At 44.5% G+C, this 16,732-nt stretch overlaps 1 protein-coding gene across 2 annotated transcripts in view; it reads left to right on the top strand.

The window, feature by feature from the left end:
- Positions 1-2,313: 2,313 nt before the first annotated feature.
- LOC126298752 (uncharacterized) overlaps positions 2,314-16,732 on the top strand; it is an 86,716-nt gene continuing 72,297 nt past the window's right edge. For both annotated transcript variants that reach the window (XM_049990197.1, XM_049990198.1), the window contains exon 1: positions 2,314-2,442. In XM_049990197.1, the coding sequence (XP_049846154.1) occupies positions 2,368-2,442 (75 nt within the window). In that variant the 5' untranslated portion in view covers positions 2,314-2,367. The remainder of the gene's footprint in view (positions 2,443-16,732) is intronic.

Here is a 16,732-nt window from a genome sequence, read left to right as displayed (position 1 = left end):
TCCTCATCTCATCCTATCCTATTTTGTAAATGTTTTGTATATAAATAATTTCTCTTTGTTTCTGACATGGTCTATTCTGAAACTTCCTGGCAGATTAAAACTGTATGCCGGATAGAGACTCCAATTCGGGACCTTCACCTTCCGCGGGCAAGCGCTCTACCATCTGAGCTACCCAAGATCGACTCACGACCCGTCCCCACAGCCTCAATTCTGCCAGGACCTCATTCCTACCTTCCCAACTTCACAGAAGCTCTTCAGCTCTTCTGCTTCTGACGAGGTACTGCAAGCGCGCTTGGTACTGGTGGAGCACTTGCCCGCTGGAAAAATGGTCTATGGACGAATAAATAAATAAATACATCAAACCGTACTTGACGAAAAAGATTACAGTCATGATCTATATTAACGACGTAGGAGACAATCTGAGTAGCTGTCTTATATTGTTTGCAGATGATGCTGTCATTTACCGTCTTGTAAAGTCATCAGACGATCAAAACGACTTGCAAAACGATTTAGATAAGATATCTGTATGGTGCGAAAAGTGGCAATTGACCCTGAATAAAGAAAAGTGTGAAGTTATTCACATGAGTACTAAAAGAAATCAGCTAAATTTCGATTACGTGATAAGTCACACAAATCTGAAGGCTGTAAATTCAACTAAATACTTAGGGATTACTGTTACAAATAACCTAAATTGGAAGGATCACATAGATAATATTGTGGTTAGAGCAAACCAAAGACTATGATTCATTGGCAGAACACTCAGAAGGTGCAACAGGGCTACTAAAGAGACTGCTTACACCACGCTTGTCCGCCGTATTCTGGAGTATTGGTGTGCGGTGTGGGGTCCGCATCAAGTGGGACTGACGGATGACATCGAAAAAGTACAAACAAGGGCAGCTCGTTTTGTATTATCGCGAAAAAGGAGAGATAGTGTCACAGACATTATACGTGAATTGGAGTGGCAATCATTAAAACAAAGGCGTTTTTCGTTGCGACGGGATCTTCTCATGAAATTCCAGTCACCAGTTTTCTCATCCGATTGCAAAAACATTCTGTTGGAACCCACCTACATAGGGAGAAATCATCATCACGATAAAATAAGACAAATCAGGGCTCGCACAGAAAAATTTAAGTGCTCGTTTTTCCCGCGTGCCGTTCGAGGGTGGAACGGTAGAGAGACAGCTTGAAGGTGGTTCATTGAACCCTCTGCCAGGTACTTTATAGTGAATAGCAGAGTAATCACGTAGATGTAGATGTAGATGTAGATGTAGTGAGGCTGTAAGCTGCGAGGAGAGGCCGTTAGCTACGTTACGGTCTCTAGCCAGTGGCAGAAGTTAGGAGGACCTCAAAGTCATTGCTCTTGTACGCCCACAATCACTAACTGTGGAAATGATTCCTGTAACCTGCAACGTGGTTTATAGCTGAATGAGGAAATACTTGTTGGTAAAGGAAAGTAAATGAAACGTTATCAATTTTTAATGTATGTAGCATAAAAGACGACATGTAAATTTAAGTGGCTCATTTCAGATTGGAAGACGAAAGACAACACTTGATGGTGATACACATCATCTAATAAATATAACAGATAAATCAGAAATAAAGCATTTAGCAACTGCTGGATCCGTACTTTGCACTTCATAGAGTGGACTTGCATATATAGGCTGAATTTTTTCAAACACTTGTAACAACGAAGCAAATATATTTTATGAATTAATGTCTATGGAACATCGATATTTCGGTTTTAGATTTCATTTCCCGTAAGTATCAGAAATAAAATCTAAAAACAGAAATACAGAAGATCGACGGACTTGTATGCTCTATGTGCCACACAAAACCATTACAGATTCGCTGTAAGAAAAAAAAAAGTGCTTCATTTCTAGCATCCACATGGCTGTACTCCTCAAGTGGCGTGTCCCACAAACATCTAAACATGTGCAATCTGTTTCTTCAGAAACTCTGTCAAATTTTCGTTCGCTTCCACCCTGTCATGTACATTAGAACAGAATTTAATCCCTCGCACAATGACAAAAGAAATTTGACGGTGATTTGGCACGACAGCGCTACACGCGGCACTACTTGGGATGAGGGGGAGGGGAGGGGCCGCCCGGCATTCCGACAATGAATTTTAGTCGGTCGGTCGGTCAAAACACTTACACACTTCCAGTTTGTCGGTCGTTCGGTCCGTCGGTTTGTGCGTGTTTAGGGCCCTTTACAACCGTACTCAGCTTGTAGATTTCTAGCCGAAGTGTTTAAGGGAAACTCCTCCGTTGGTATAGTTGCATTTGAACGCGGATGTTTTCCCGTCATGTGACCCAACAGCTGAGGCGGAGAGCTGGGTAGTCAGACAGCAACAGCCATCAGGGAAACATGTGTGGAGCTGCACGCAACGTGTTGACCGCTTTGAGGCAGAATTGCTTCCTGATCTTCCCATTAATTGGTTTTGTGAGTGTAACACCAATGCACTTGAAAAATCCTAATCTGGGGTGATGCTTAGCACGTGAAATACTTTTGTCTAAAAATAACTGAGTGTCGATTACGTGGTTTAAAAGTTTACAACTTTTCATCGCTCTAGTACGCAGATAAGTTCACTATGAGCATGGTAACACGTATTGTGCGTAAGGAGATGATTGTTAAATTTTTTCTCGTGATACACACGGGTTTGCTGAAACTGTTTAGCCAATTTAAACTAGGCCTTTGGAACAAATCTCTTTCGCTAACTGGCGCACTAGGCAAACTGATGCGGTTTTGTCGTATATAGCTTGTTAATGTGCCATTTGGGACTAATGACCACAGCAGTTGAGTCCCATAGTGCTCAGAGCCATTTGCCGCTATCGGGACAAGTAGAAACTAGAATTATTATTGGTTACCAAGAAGTCAAATATGTTCACAGGGAATACAAACTGTTGTATATATGTCGAGAAGCCGCCAACAGGATGCAGTTTGTTTCTGTAGGTCCTTCGTACAGTTTTTGAATGACGGCTGTCTAATTACATTGCAGCTGGAGCAATTTGCCCGGACTTACTTTCCACATGGCTTTTACCTCATTTACCAGATCCCTATGAACTTCATTGCAGATAGTTTCGAATTATAGGTGTTTTGTTCAGCAAGATTTATTTGTCCATGGACCATTTAATCAGTAGCGTGAGATACGTCAAGTGTACTATAAAATATAATTGTATATAAAAATAAAGGAAAAATTATAGTTGCGTAAGAGGAGAAAACACTCATTAGAATGACGCACAGGTATATGTCTACTGTAGCTTCCTCAAAGGAATCATCCGAAAATTTGCCTCCGTGATTAGTGAAAACCACGGAAAGCCTAATCAGGATGGTTGAAAAGATATATAAAGCCCTCTCACCTCTCCACGCTTCACAGCCAGGCATTCTTGCACCAGAAGTTTCCGCTTACATCAATGTATATCAAATGCGTTGACGTAATTAAAACTGTAAACAACAAAATGGCAGATATCACAGCACAACTCAACTTCACATTCCATCCAGGGACATTGCACTTTTTCTGCTTTATTGTTAAATTTCAAGTTGATTACAACGGTTCGTTTTATCTATTATTCTGCAGTTGTTCAAGTAAATTTCGGATTTTTGTTTTTCTAAAAGTAAGGATCACATCTGTAGTAGGAGGGGGGGGGGGGGAATTCTTCCATTAATATGTATTGCTGTCTCAAATACTGCTGGTGTGGATTGTTTCCACGATCTTGTAAACTCTCGTAAATATTCTCTGGATGCCCGTGTTTAACGTCGTTACATTATGTGTATGGTCGTCATCTAATCACACTTCCTTCAGCTATTTATTGTTTGCTTATTCTCGGATACACTTCGTGCGTTTCCTCGACGCAGTTATCTGATGCTGTATCGCTGTCAGAAATCCCTCTGATTTTACGTGCAAACCTGCGTTCGTCAACCAGTTGTTCCATGTTTTTAAATGAACATGATACTGAGTAGGTAGTTAGCATGTTTCTTCTGCCATATAAGTGTAATGTTAAATATCTATCTCCCCCTCCCCCCTCCCCCCCCCCCTCTCTCTCTCTCTCTCTCTCTCTCTCTCTCTCTCTCTCTCTCTCTCTCTCTCTATCTCTATCTCTATCTCTCTCTCTCCCCTCCTTACCAGGTTGATGACTTTTGATGCCCGAGGATGGCCTATCGACCAATCTCTCCTTTCAGTCAAGTTGTACGATAAATTTATTTTTCTCCAGTTCGATTCAGCACCATCATATTACTCAATGTAAATATTTAATCTTGACAAAACTCTACCAGCTGGTGAGCAAGATGTATGAGACAGGTGAAATACCCTCAGACTTCTAGAAGAATATAATAATTCCAATCCCAAAGAAAGCAGGTGCTGACAGATGTGAAAATTACCGAACTATCAGTTTAATAAGTCACAGCTGCAAAATACTAACGCGAATTCTTTACAGACGAATGGAAAAACTGGTAGATGCGGACCTCGGGGAGGATCAGTTTGGATTCCGTAGGAATGTTGGAACATGTGAGGCAATACTGACCTTACGACTTATCTTAGAAGAAAGATTAAGAAAAGGCAAACCTACGTTTCTAGCATTTGTAGACTTAGAGAAAGCTTTTGACAATGTTGACTGGAATACTCTCCTTCAAATTCTGAAGGTGGCAGGGGTAAAATACAGGGAGCGAAAGGCTATTTACAATTTGTACAGAAACCAGATGGCAGTAATAAGAGTCGAGGGGCATTAAAGGGAAGCAGTGGTTGGGAAAGGAGTGAGACAGGGTTGTAGCCTCTCCCAGATGTTATTCAATCTGTATATTGAGCAAGCAGTAAAGGAAACAAAAGAAAAATTTGGAGTAGGTATTAAAATTCATGGAGAAGAAATAAAAACTTTGAGGTTCGCCGATGACATTGTAATTCTGTCAGAGACGGCAAAGGACTTGGAAGAGCAGTTGAACGGAATGGACAGTGTCTTGAAAAGAGGATATAAGATGAACATCAACAAAAGCAAAACGAGGATAATGGAATGTAGTCAAATTAAATCAGGTGATGCTGAGGGAATTAGATTAGGAAATGAGACACTTAAAGTAGTAAAGGAGTTTTGCTATTTAGGAAGTAAAATAACTGATGATGGTCGAAGTAGAGAGGATATAAAATGTAGACTGACAATGGCAAGGAAAGCGTTTCTCAAGAAGAGAAATTTGTTAACATCGAATATAGATTTAAGTGTCAGGAAGTCATTTATGAAAGTATTTGTTTGGAGTTTAGCCATGTATGGAAGTGAAACATGGACGATAACTAGTTTGGACAAGAAGAGAATAGAAGCTTTCGAAATGTGGTGCTACAGAAGAATGCTGAAGATTAGATGGATAGATCACGTAACTAATGAGGAGGTATTGAATAGGATTGGGGATAAGAGAAGTTTGTGGCACAACTTGACTAGAAGAAGGGATCGGTTGGTAGGACATGTTTTGAGGCATCAAGGGATCACAAATTTAGCATTAGAGGGCAGCGTGGAGGGTAAAAACCGTAGAGGGAGACCAAGAGATGAATACACTAAGCAGATTCAGAAGGATGTAGGTTGCAGTAGGTACTGGGAGATGAAGCAGCTTGCACAGGATAGAGTAGCATGGAGAGCTGCATCAAACCAGTCTCAGGACTGAACACAACAACAACAACAACAACAACAACAAGCATATTTTGGAACACCATATTTCAAAAGCTTCTATTCTCCTCTTGGCTTGTACTGCTCAGAGCCCGTTTCATTTACATGGAACGTTCCTCTCAAACAAATATTTCCAAGAAAGACTTTCTAACACATCTATACATCGCACCCCGGCAAGAACAGTGACAAAACTCAATAATGCAATACTTGAGAAAAATCGACTTAAAGAATTCTATAAAAATTATACTGAAATTGTATAAGCCTCTCTTAAATTTCAAATATTTACTCGCTGTAAATTGTTAGTCTATACAACAGCAATACGGACACGTAGTTCTGTACTCGTCGAGTATGAGGTGTTATCAGGTAATTATTAATACTTCGAGTTGTCAATTTTCTTGATTTTTTAAAAACTATTTCGTTTTTGCTATGACCGCTCATGTAATACTTTAGCTGTTTTTCCACCCCAAATAATGTGTAATAAGACTTTTTAACCTCATTTGGGCGCGATTAGTACTGAAGTTAGAATAAAAAAGAAAAACAAGCTGAATTTTTGTATTACAAAAATACAAAATACAGAATTGTAATTTATTAAAAATAATATAGGAACTAAATTACGTACAACTTAAGGAAAACATTGTACGAAATCATAAGATTATAAATGGGCTTAAAATAATGTAGGAATACTTTACGTCGAGAAAAGGGATTAAATGTGAACTTTTTTGTAGCAGAAATTTCCATGTTCTTGTACGCAGCATTGCGCGAAATTCCGTAATATTTACAGCAGCTGTAATTGTCAAAACAGTGTCTGTTCCTGCAGACAACCCAGAATGTGCCGCTCTTCTTGAAAAGGCTCATGCGCACCTACCAGCACCAAATATAATGACATTATTCTTGCCGTGGCGAGTCATGAAGTAGCCTACAACAAAATTGATACAACTGCCCTGAAGTGGACAAATTGCAAGATAGTGATGTGACAAGTACTTTTCATTGACAAAAATAAAAACTGTCGTATTTTGATTTTTCACTGTTGTTACGTGGGTGCGACATGAAGTAAACAAATGTGTTTCCGAAATGCTCCTTTTACTACTTCCAGTCAGCATTTTATATCCTCATTACTTTTGACATAATCAGCTATTTTCCTGTACCAATAGCAAATCTCGCATACTACTTCGTCATATTTCCCAGTCTAATTCCTTCATCATAGTTTGATTTAAATCGACTACATTCCATTATCTTTGTTTCACTTGCGATATTCATCTAGTAAGTTCTTTTCGGGACTACCCATTCCGTTCAACTGACTGCCAAAGTTCCTCGCCGCCTCTGAAAGAATAACAATATCATCGACAAATTTCACTTTTACTTTCTTCTCCCTGAACTGAAATTTACCATTCCAAATACATCCTTGGTTTCATTTGCTGATTTCTCAATGTACGAACTGAATAACGTCGGGGAAGGGCTACAAATCTCTCACGTCTTTCTGAACAACCTGATTCCCTTTCATGTCCTCACACACTAATTACAGTCTGGTTTCCGCACAAGTTTGACAAATGTTCATTCCCTGTAGTTTACCTAATCTAGCTCCAGAAATCAGAGTATACCAGTTAACATTGTCACATGCTTTCTCTAAATCTATAAATGATAGAAACGAAAGTTTGCTTTTCTTCAGCCCCTCTACTAAGATAAGTTGTAGGGTCGCTATTGTCCTTGTACGCACATTTCACCAGAATCTCAACCGACTGACCCAGGTTGTCTTTGATCAACTTTTTCCTTTATTCTCTAAATAATTCGTTTCATTATCTTGCAGCTACGAGGTATTAAATTGACGGTTTGGTGATAGCCACACACGTCAGCACCTACCTTCTTCGGAACTGTAATTATCAAATTCTGCCTGCAGTCTGAGGGTATTTCCCTTGTCTCATATATCTCGTGCACCAGGCGCAATAGTACTGTCATGGCGGGCTTTCCCAAGAATATCAACCATTTTCAGGGAATTTAGTCACCAGTGGTCTTGCTTCCACTTAAGTCTCTTGAACTGTCAAATTCTTCCCACAGTGGAACATGTCACATCACTTCGTCTACTTCTTTTCTTACTGCAGTATTGTCCTAAAATTTGCTTCTCTTATTTAGATCCCCTATATATTTCTTCCACCTTCTGTCCGCAGCTCGTGTTCTCGCTTCCCGAGCAAGGTGTCCCAGGTTCGATTCCCGGTGGGGTGAGGGATTTTCACCTGCCTCGAGATGACTGGGTGTTTGTGTTGTCCTCATCAATTCATCATTCATGAAAGTGGCGAGACTCGACTGAGCAAAGATTGGGAATTTGTGCGGGCGCTGATAACGGCACAGTTGAGCTCCCCACAAACCAATCATCATCATCCACCTTTTAGCTTTCCGATCTTTGCTCACAACTGGCTTGCTGTCTGTGCTCTTGATATTTTTACACCTGCTTCTTTCCTCAGGAAGTCCCTATAATATTGATATAGGTGGCATCAATCATCGCTCCATTCATGCATGCTTCTACAGCCTTGCATTTATCTTCTAGCCATTCCTGCTTATAGTCATTTTGCATTTTCTGTCAGCCTCATTCTCCTGACGTCTGTACTCCCTTTCACCTGCTTTATTTGCAGAATTTTTATATATTCTCCTTTCGCAAGTTAAATTCAGTAACTCTTGTGTTATCCAAGGATTGTGACTAGATCTTGGCTTTTTTCCTGTGTGGTGTTCTTATTTATTAACTATTTCTCAGAGCTACAAATTCGTCTTATGTTGTGTTCCTTTCCCCTGCTATAATCCTACGTCGCCTAATGCTCCTTCTGAAATTAACTAAATGCAAGCGACGATTAAAGTATGCCCTGTGCAAAATTCGAACAGGCAGTTTCCTATTTAATTCATTCCCGCAGTCCATGGTCTCCTATTTCTTCCTTCTCCTCTTTTTCCTACTATCGAATTGTAACCACCCTTCAAAATTAAATTTTCTTCTCCTTTAAATATCTTAATAATTTCCTTTACATCATGGCCCATTCTTTCCATGTCATCTGCGGAGCTAGTTGGGATATAAACTTGTGCTAATATGATGGTTGTTGACTTCTTGTCTTTCTTGGGTACGATAAACAATAATGCCTTCACTATGTTCTTCGTAGTTGCTAACGCGCTTTAATATTTTGTTATTGATTATTATGCCTATTCCATCATAAGTCCTACTTGATTTTGTGTTGGCCCTATAGCCACCTGACCAGAAGACTGTTTTTCTTGCCACTGTAACTTCAATCTATCCATTCCCCTTTTTAAATTCTCCATGCCATCTGGAAAAATATAACGGCTATAGTTTCCCCTTTCTTGCAGGCATCTGCACTATCGGCACAGCAAGTCCATATGGGCTGACGTTACATGACAAGATCAGTCACACACTGTTGCCCCTTGGACTGCTAAAAATGCTGCTGCTCCCTTTCAGGAATCATGGCTTCGTCTGGCCTCTGCACAGATAACTCTCCAATGTGGTTGCACCGATGAGTACAGCTACCTGTGTCGTTGAGGCACCTAAGCCTCTCGATCTTATCAAGTTGCATGGTCCGTGGTCTGGGACATAGTGTTCTAGTATCAGGGTCCCCATCATGTGGCTCTGATGAAGGCTCTAAGGACGTTTCCCTTGGAGGTAAGGCAAATTACGGAACACGTAATCTCCTTCCAAATAATCTCAATTAGGACTGTTTGCCTCACTATTAACTCGCCTCGTATTTGACTGCAATGTGTGTGACTCTAGTGATATTAAACGAACAGCCCACTCAGTACAAAAGAATTGAACAGTTCTACCTACGATACAGATCGCAAATGAAGGAAATCCACTGACGTGAAGGACAACGGGAGGATCATGTACATTCAAGGTGGACGGCGTTGGGGAGGAAAGGGAAAGAATTAATGATATTAGCTGCATTGGGATTTTATACGGAATCAGTGGCGACGAGTGAAAACGTGTGCTGGACCTCGTACCTGGTATCTCCTGCTTAGTATGCAGTTGCGTTAACCACTACACCACCCAGACACAGTGATTATCGCAGATGTGCGGTATATATCACTCATTCTCACCTAGCGCCACCTATCTTCAGTTCCTGTCCATGTCCTCCATACACGCAAATTTTAGATTCCGGCTGGAGGTCGAACGTAAATGTGCATACACACTGAAGGTTAGGGATTCGTTGTCCATAGATGCAAATATATTATACACACATCAAAAAAGTTTTTCATCACCTCGGTTTCGAGAGTTCTGGAACCTGTACAGAAATTGGAATAGAGATCAACATAACATCACTTCCGCCCTTTTTACATCTCTTGAAAACCACAAATTGCATGTTGTACCACCATACAGCGAGACCTTCAGATGTTCTGATCCAGCTTGATGTACACACCGGTACCTCTAACACCCAGTAACGCGTCCTCGTGGCATACTATCAACGGGACTGTTGGTCCAGATTGGCCCATTTCTCGACGGCAATTCGGCATAGACCCCTCAGAGTGGTTGGTGGGTCACGTCGTCCATAAACAGCCCTTATCATTCTATCCCACGCATGTTCGATAGTGTTCATGTCTGCAGAACATGCAGGCCACTCTGGTCGAGCGATGTCGTTATCCTGAAGAAAGTCATTCACAAGATGGGCACGATGGGGGGCGCGAATTGTCCATGAAGACGAATGCCTCGTCAACATGCTGCCGATACGGTTGCACTATTGGTCGAGAGATGGCATTCATGTACCGTACAGCCATTATGGCGCCTTCCACGACAACCAGTGGCGTAAATCGGCCCCACATAATGCCACCCCAAAACAGGAAACATCCACCTTGCAGTACTCACTGGGCAGTGTGTCCAAGGCGCCCAGCCTGACAGGGTTGCATCCAAACACTTCTCCGACGATTGCCTAGTTGAAGGCATATGTCATACTCATCGGTGAAGAGAACGTGATGCCAATCCTGAGCGGTCAATTTGGCATGTTGTTGCCCTAGGGGGTGCTCAGGGTTCTTTCGTGAGTTCGTGTTTGGTGCACACAGGGTCCTGAGCCATTGCAGCTCATTCTTCATTCCATAGCTGCTTTTCCTTCTCCGTGCCCCCTCCCTCCCTACCCCCACTCTTTGCCACCTTCTTCCCCTCTCTGTGTTATGCTTTATGTCGACCTGGCTATTCCCCTGGCTTCCTGTATCAGTTGCAATTTTGTTCCTTTTGCCGTTTCTTTCACCCTTTTGGCGTTTTGGTCCCACTTGAAGTTTGACCTCCACTTCAAAATTTCCTGTGTTTAGTCCATATGGGGAATAACTCTCCCTAGCATCTACGGTGTGGATTCCTCTCCCCTCTCCCTTCCCCACTGTAGCCCCCTTCCACCCTGCTAGGTCACCAGCACGTTGTAGCCAGTCTGTGTGGTGGGAGTGTTGTGTACCCATATGGCTGAGCCCCCTGACAACACAAGGATCACACTATACATACCTGAACTGTTTCCTCCCCATGTATGCCAAGGAGTGGCTGCTTATCTTCTTGGAGCATCGGAATTCCTGGCAATGGCAGCTGTGGCAGACGGCCCTTCCTGTGGCTGGGTGATGCCCATGGGGAGATCCCCTGGTCGGGGAGTGCAGGGTATCAGGGTGGATGCTTGGCACATGAAGCGTATGAAGCTACAAAAATGTGGCTGTTATCACACAGCCGTCTCTTCGAATGGTGAAGGGTCCTTACATGCTGTCTCGTATGCCCCAGCAGCCTTCCCTTCCCTGTCTACCCCATGGGAGGAGGGAAAGGCTCGCCATCTTGGTCTGAAACCTTTTCCCCGTTACCAAATCTGTGCTAGGACGGATGGGGGCACATTCACCGCCATAAAGCCATTGTTTTTCATTGAAACTATTGAGGACAAGTTTAGTGAAGTGGAGTCTATTATTAAGATGCAGTCACGTTCGCTGTTCATCAAAGCTAATTCTGCCACCTAATCCGCAGCTCTTCGTGCCTGTGATCGTCTTGGCAACGTCCCAGTATCTACCACTCCTCACCAATTTCTAAATGTGATCCAGGGAGTCATTCTTCATAGGGACCTCACCCTGAAAACTGACGAGGAACTCCGGGCTAATCTGTAGTGGCGTGGCATTCATTTTGTTCGACGTGTGCAGAAGGGTCGCAAAGACAACCGCACTGATACTGGCGCCTTCATCCTGGCTTTCGAGGATACCCTCCCAGAGAAGGTCAAGTTTATGTTCTACAGATGTGGCTTGAAGCTGTACATCCTTCCACCTATGCGGAGATTTTCGTGCTTGTGTTTTGGGCATATGTCTTCCTGCTGTACCCTGTGGACCCTTCATGTGATGACTGTGGCCACCCTAACCATGAGGGAACCCCTTGTGTTCCGCCGCCTGTATGTGTTAATTGTGGGGACTGCCACTCCCCTCGCTCACCGGATTGCTCAGCTTACAAGAGAAAAAAGAAGATAAAAGAATGTAAGTTCCTGGATCGCTTGTCTTACACTGAGGCTCGCCAAAAGCATGAGAGACTCCATCCGGTGTCACTATCTTCAACTTTTGCCTATGCTACTTTCTTTCATCCTCCTCCTCCTCCTCCTCCTCCTCCTCCTCCTCCTCATCCTTACCTCAGCCCCACCCCACTCTCCCCTCTCCTTACCTCCCCTCCCCTCCCCTCAAACTCTCCCTCCCCTCCCCTGCCATTCCCACGACCTGCCGTCAGGGAGTCGCCCCCCACCCCAGCTGAAGAAGTGTCCCCCTTCTTCAGCATCTGCCAGTGATTGGGCTCCCTCCCGGGAACCCTCTCCCCAGTCTCTCAGGCCAGAATACTGTTACCACCACTCATCCACGAGGCTCACCATATGTGGGCCCCAAGGTCGCCCACTCTTTTGGTTCCTGATCTTGCATACGCCTGTACTCCCCCTGTGCCCTTTCCTCCTTCACCTCAGAAAGAGAAGATGAAGAAACATAAATCCCAAGAGAAGGCATCTCCAATGCCCCCAGAGGTGCCAACTCCCATCTTGCAACATGATTTGACATGACCTCCCCCTCGCCTCCTTCATGCCTACCTTAGACTCAAGCCACACGATCATCCAGTGGACCTGCAACGGCTATTATTGTCACCTACTGGAAATGCAATGTCTTGTCTCCTCTTATTCTGCATTCTGTATTCTGTCTTGTTCACCAAGAAACGCATTTCCTTGACGACCACTCTCCCACTTTACATGGTTATTGGGCATTCTGTTGGAACCATGCTGGCACTGGGATAGCATCTGGTGGGGTCTGCACTATGGTTCGCTCTGATAACCTTAGTGACTGGAACATCAGCGTACCACCTTGTAAGTGATAGCAGTTAAGACTGCAAATGACTCCAGCAATCACCATTTGCAATGTCTACCTCCCTCCAGGTGAGCCACTTGCTTATGTTGCACTACCTAACTTACTTCAGCAACTCCCGTCCCCATTTCTCCTCCTTGGTGCTTTCAATGCCCACCATCCACTGTGGAGGAGTGTTACATCAATGGCTCAGGGTATCCTAATTGACCAACTTATCACGGGTTTCGATTTGTGTCTCCTCGATGATGGTTCCACTACCCACTTCAGTGCCATTCATGGCACCTTCTCTGCTATCGATGTCGCTATCTCCACCCCTGCCCTTGTGGCTTTCATACATTGATCATCCCATGATGACCTTTGTGACACTGACCATTTCCCAGTGACACCATCGTTCCCCTGCTGCCGCCAGGCAGACAGGCCCCTAAATTGGGCATTCCACAGGGCCATTTGGCCTTTATACATGTCTGCTGTCCGCTTTGACACCTCCCTTTCGAATTCCATTGATGTAGTCGTGCAAGGCATCCCTGCCACTCTTCTTCATGCTGCTGGCACTGCTGTCTCATTATCCATGGGGCCCCCTCGTCATCGGATGGTACTGTGGTGGACCAAGGACGTTGCAGTCGCTTTCCAGGACCGCCGACGAGCGCTGCAGCGATTTAAGACACCCCTCTCAGACAAACATCCTCACTTTGAAGCATCATTGTGCTAAGGCTCATTACATTGTTACGCGGATTGGTTGAAGCTCCATAGTGTTCTGGGTCACCAGCAACAGTCAAGGAGCTCTGTGCACTGATCCATTGGTCCTCACAGAGCACCTTGGGACACACTTTGTGATGGCACCGTCGTCCGCTTCCTATCCTCCTGCCTTGCTCCAGCAGAAACGCAGGGTTGAACAGACTCCCCTCCATTTCATCCTACACCACGTTGAGCCCTACAAAGCTCCTTTCTCTGAATGGGAGTTGGTGCAGGCTCTTAGCTCTTCACGAGACACAGTCACAGGGCCAGACTCCATTCACAATCAGATGATTCAAAACTTCGACATTCCCCAGAGGCAACAGCTCCTCAGGGTCTTCAATCACATCTGGCTCACGGGTGTTTTTTAAGTCACAATCCCCATCCTCAAACCTGGGAAAATTCCAACGTCTCTAGACAGCTACTGCCTCATTAGCCTTACAACTGCGCTTTGTAAACGGCTTGAAAGGATGTCAACTCCACATTATGTTGGGTACTCGAATCTCAGGGCCATTTGTCACCGTATCAGTGTGGCTTCCAGGCAGGGCGATCTCCAACTGACCATTTACTCCGATTGGAATCGGCCATCCGACAGGCTTTCTCACCGCCGACAACTTGTCACAGTGTTCCTTGACCTACATAAGGCGTATGACATGGCTTGGCGCCATCATATTTTAGTTATCCTGCATGACTGGGGCTTCCGTGGTCCCCTTCTGATTTTCATCCGCGAGTTTTCATCTTACCGACTCTTCCAGGTTCGAGTTGGCACTTCAGTCAGCACCCCTCAGATTCAGGAGAATGGTATCCCACAGGGTTCTGTGCTAAGTGTCACGCTCTTCCTCATTACCATAAATGGGATTGTGGCCTCTGGTTAACCTGGCGTTGTACATTGACGATTTTTGCATCGGGTGCAGCTCCCACTCGATGGCGTGTGCTGAGTGCCAGCTCCAAGGCGCCATCCGACGGGCCTCTACGTGGGCCACTGCCCATGGCTTCCAGTTTTCCTTCTCCAAAACGCTGGTTACGCATTTTTGTTGTCAACCCAAAGTACACCCTGATCCAGAACTTTATTTAGGGAACCAACTACTTGATGTTGTAACACAGTCCTGTTTCTTGGACCTTATTTTTGATAACAAGCTGACACAGCTGCCCCACATTCGTCACGTAAAGACTACATGCATGCGGAAGCTTAATGCTCTCTGCCTCCTGGCGCACACATCTTGGGGTGCAGACTGTTCCACACTTCTCCACCTTTACCATTCTCTGATTTGTCCAGACTCGATTATGGTAGTCAGGTTTATGGCTCAGCAGCTGCTTTCACTTTGAAACGCCTTGGCCCTGTCCATCATTGTGGGGTGCGTCTGGCTATTGGCACCTTTCACACTAGTCCTGTTGATAGTCTCCTCACAGAAGCAGGGATTCCCCCTCTACACACCCGACAGAGCCAACTCCTTGTTTCTTACGCAGTCGCCATTCGCCAATTCCCTGACCATCCTCTATACCCTGTGCTCTTCGCCAATGAGGAATGTCTCCCTCCTAACAACCACCATGGGTATGATTGCCAATTGGCATGCGTCTCACTGCCCTCTGCTGAGATCTCCATCTGCACCCACTGGACTGCGCCCCATGTCCTTCCTCCCGTATCCCCCCTCCCCTTGGATAGTGTCTAGACCACAGATTAGGAGCGCTCTCTTCCAGGGTCCTAAGGTCTCTGTTGCTCCTATGGTTTCCCAGCGTCTTGTATGTGCCATCCTCGCAGAGTTCCAGAGTGCCACCATCCTTTACACTTATGGTTCTAAGACTACTGATAAGGTGGGATACGCTTTCACATCTCCTACCAGCTTTGAGCACCATTTGTTGCCAGGATCATGTAGTGCATTTACAGCAGAGCTTCTAACCATTTACAGGGCCCTCCTTGTTGTTTCTCACGCCTCTCCATAGTGTTTTAATTTGTTCTGACTCCATGGGTTAGCCTTCAGGCTATCGATCGATGTTACTCTCGTCAGCCCTTGGTCTCTGCCATCCATAACCTTCTCTCTGCCCTTGAGAGTGCTGCCTGTCCAGTCGTCTTTCTCTGGGTCCCGAGTCATGTGGGGATCTCAGGGAATGAATTGGCTGACCATTCGGCTAGAGAAGCGGATACTTACTCCATTTTCCCTTCACGATTTCAGCTGCGGATATAGGGATCTATGTCAAATCTCTCTTTGCCCAACAGTGGAATGCAATTTGGAGCGCTACTGCTCGTAGTAATAAACGCCACACAGTCAAAGAGTGTACTGCAGTTTGGGTTACTTCTTTCAGCCCCTCTCGGAACGAGTGCACTGTTTTATGTCGTTTACGCATTGACCATACCCGGCTCACCTATTGTTTCCTCCCACGTAACGACCCACCCCCACAATGTGGTTGTGGCGCCAGACAGACTATATCTGACATATTGGTGGCATGTCCCATTCTTTCGACCCTTCGTGCTAAGTATAGTTTCCCTGGTTCCTTACATTTAATATTAGCGGACGATCCACAGATGGTAGACTTGGTCCTCGGTTTCCTCTGTGAAAGTGGTTTTCATTTCCAGATATAAGGTTCTCCTTTCGTCTTGGAGCAGGGGCGGGTTGGTTGTGATTGGGACTCCTTTTGCAGTCTTCACGGTCTGTGACCCCATGACCGTCCCCCCTTTTTCCAGTTTTTAGATTTGGTCTCACCTTTCATGCTTATACTGTGTGTGTTTAATGTTCATTCTTTTATAATTTGATTCCTCTAACTGAATCCGTTCACTTTTAGCAGACTCTTTCTTATGGAAGCCCCTTTGGAATCGCAGGACTGATGACCTTACCGTTTGGTCCCATATTCTCTCAATTAATTAATTAATTACTCAGTCAATCAATCGCCATGTTGTTGGGCCCATCTGTACCGCACTGCGTGTTGTCGTGGTTGCAAAGATGGACCTCGCCGTGGACGTCTGGAGTGAAGTTGCGCATCATGCAGCCTACAGTGCACCGTTTGAGTCTGAACACTACGTCGTGTGCCTGCACGAAAAGCATTAT

The sequence above is a fragment of the Schistocerca gregaria genome, chromosome X (assembly GCF_023897955.1).
Source record: "Schistocerca gregaria isolate iqSchGreg1 chromosome X, iqSchGreg1.2, whole genome shotgun sequence".
In the NCBI taxonomy this organism is placed as follows: Eukaryota; Metazoa; Arthropoda; class Insecta; order Orthoptera; family Acrididae; genus Schistocerca; species Schistocerca gregaria.
This window is presented reverse-complemented; position numbering and strand designations above follow the sequence as displayed.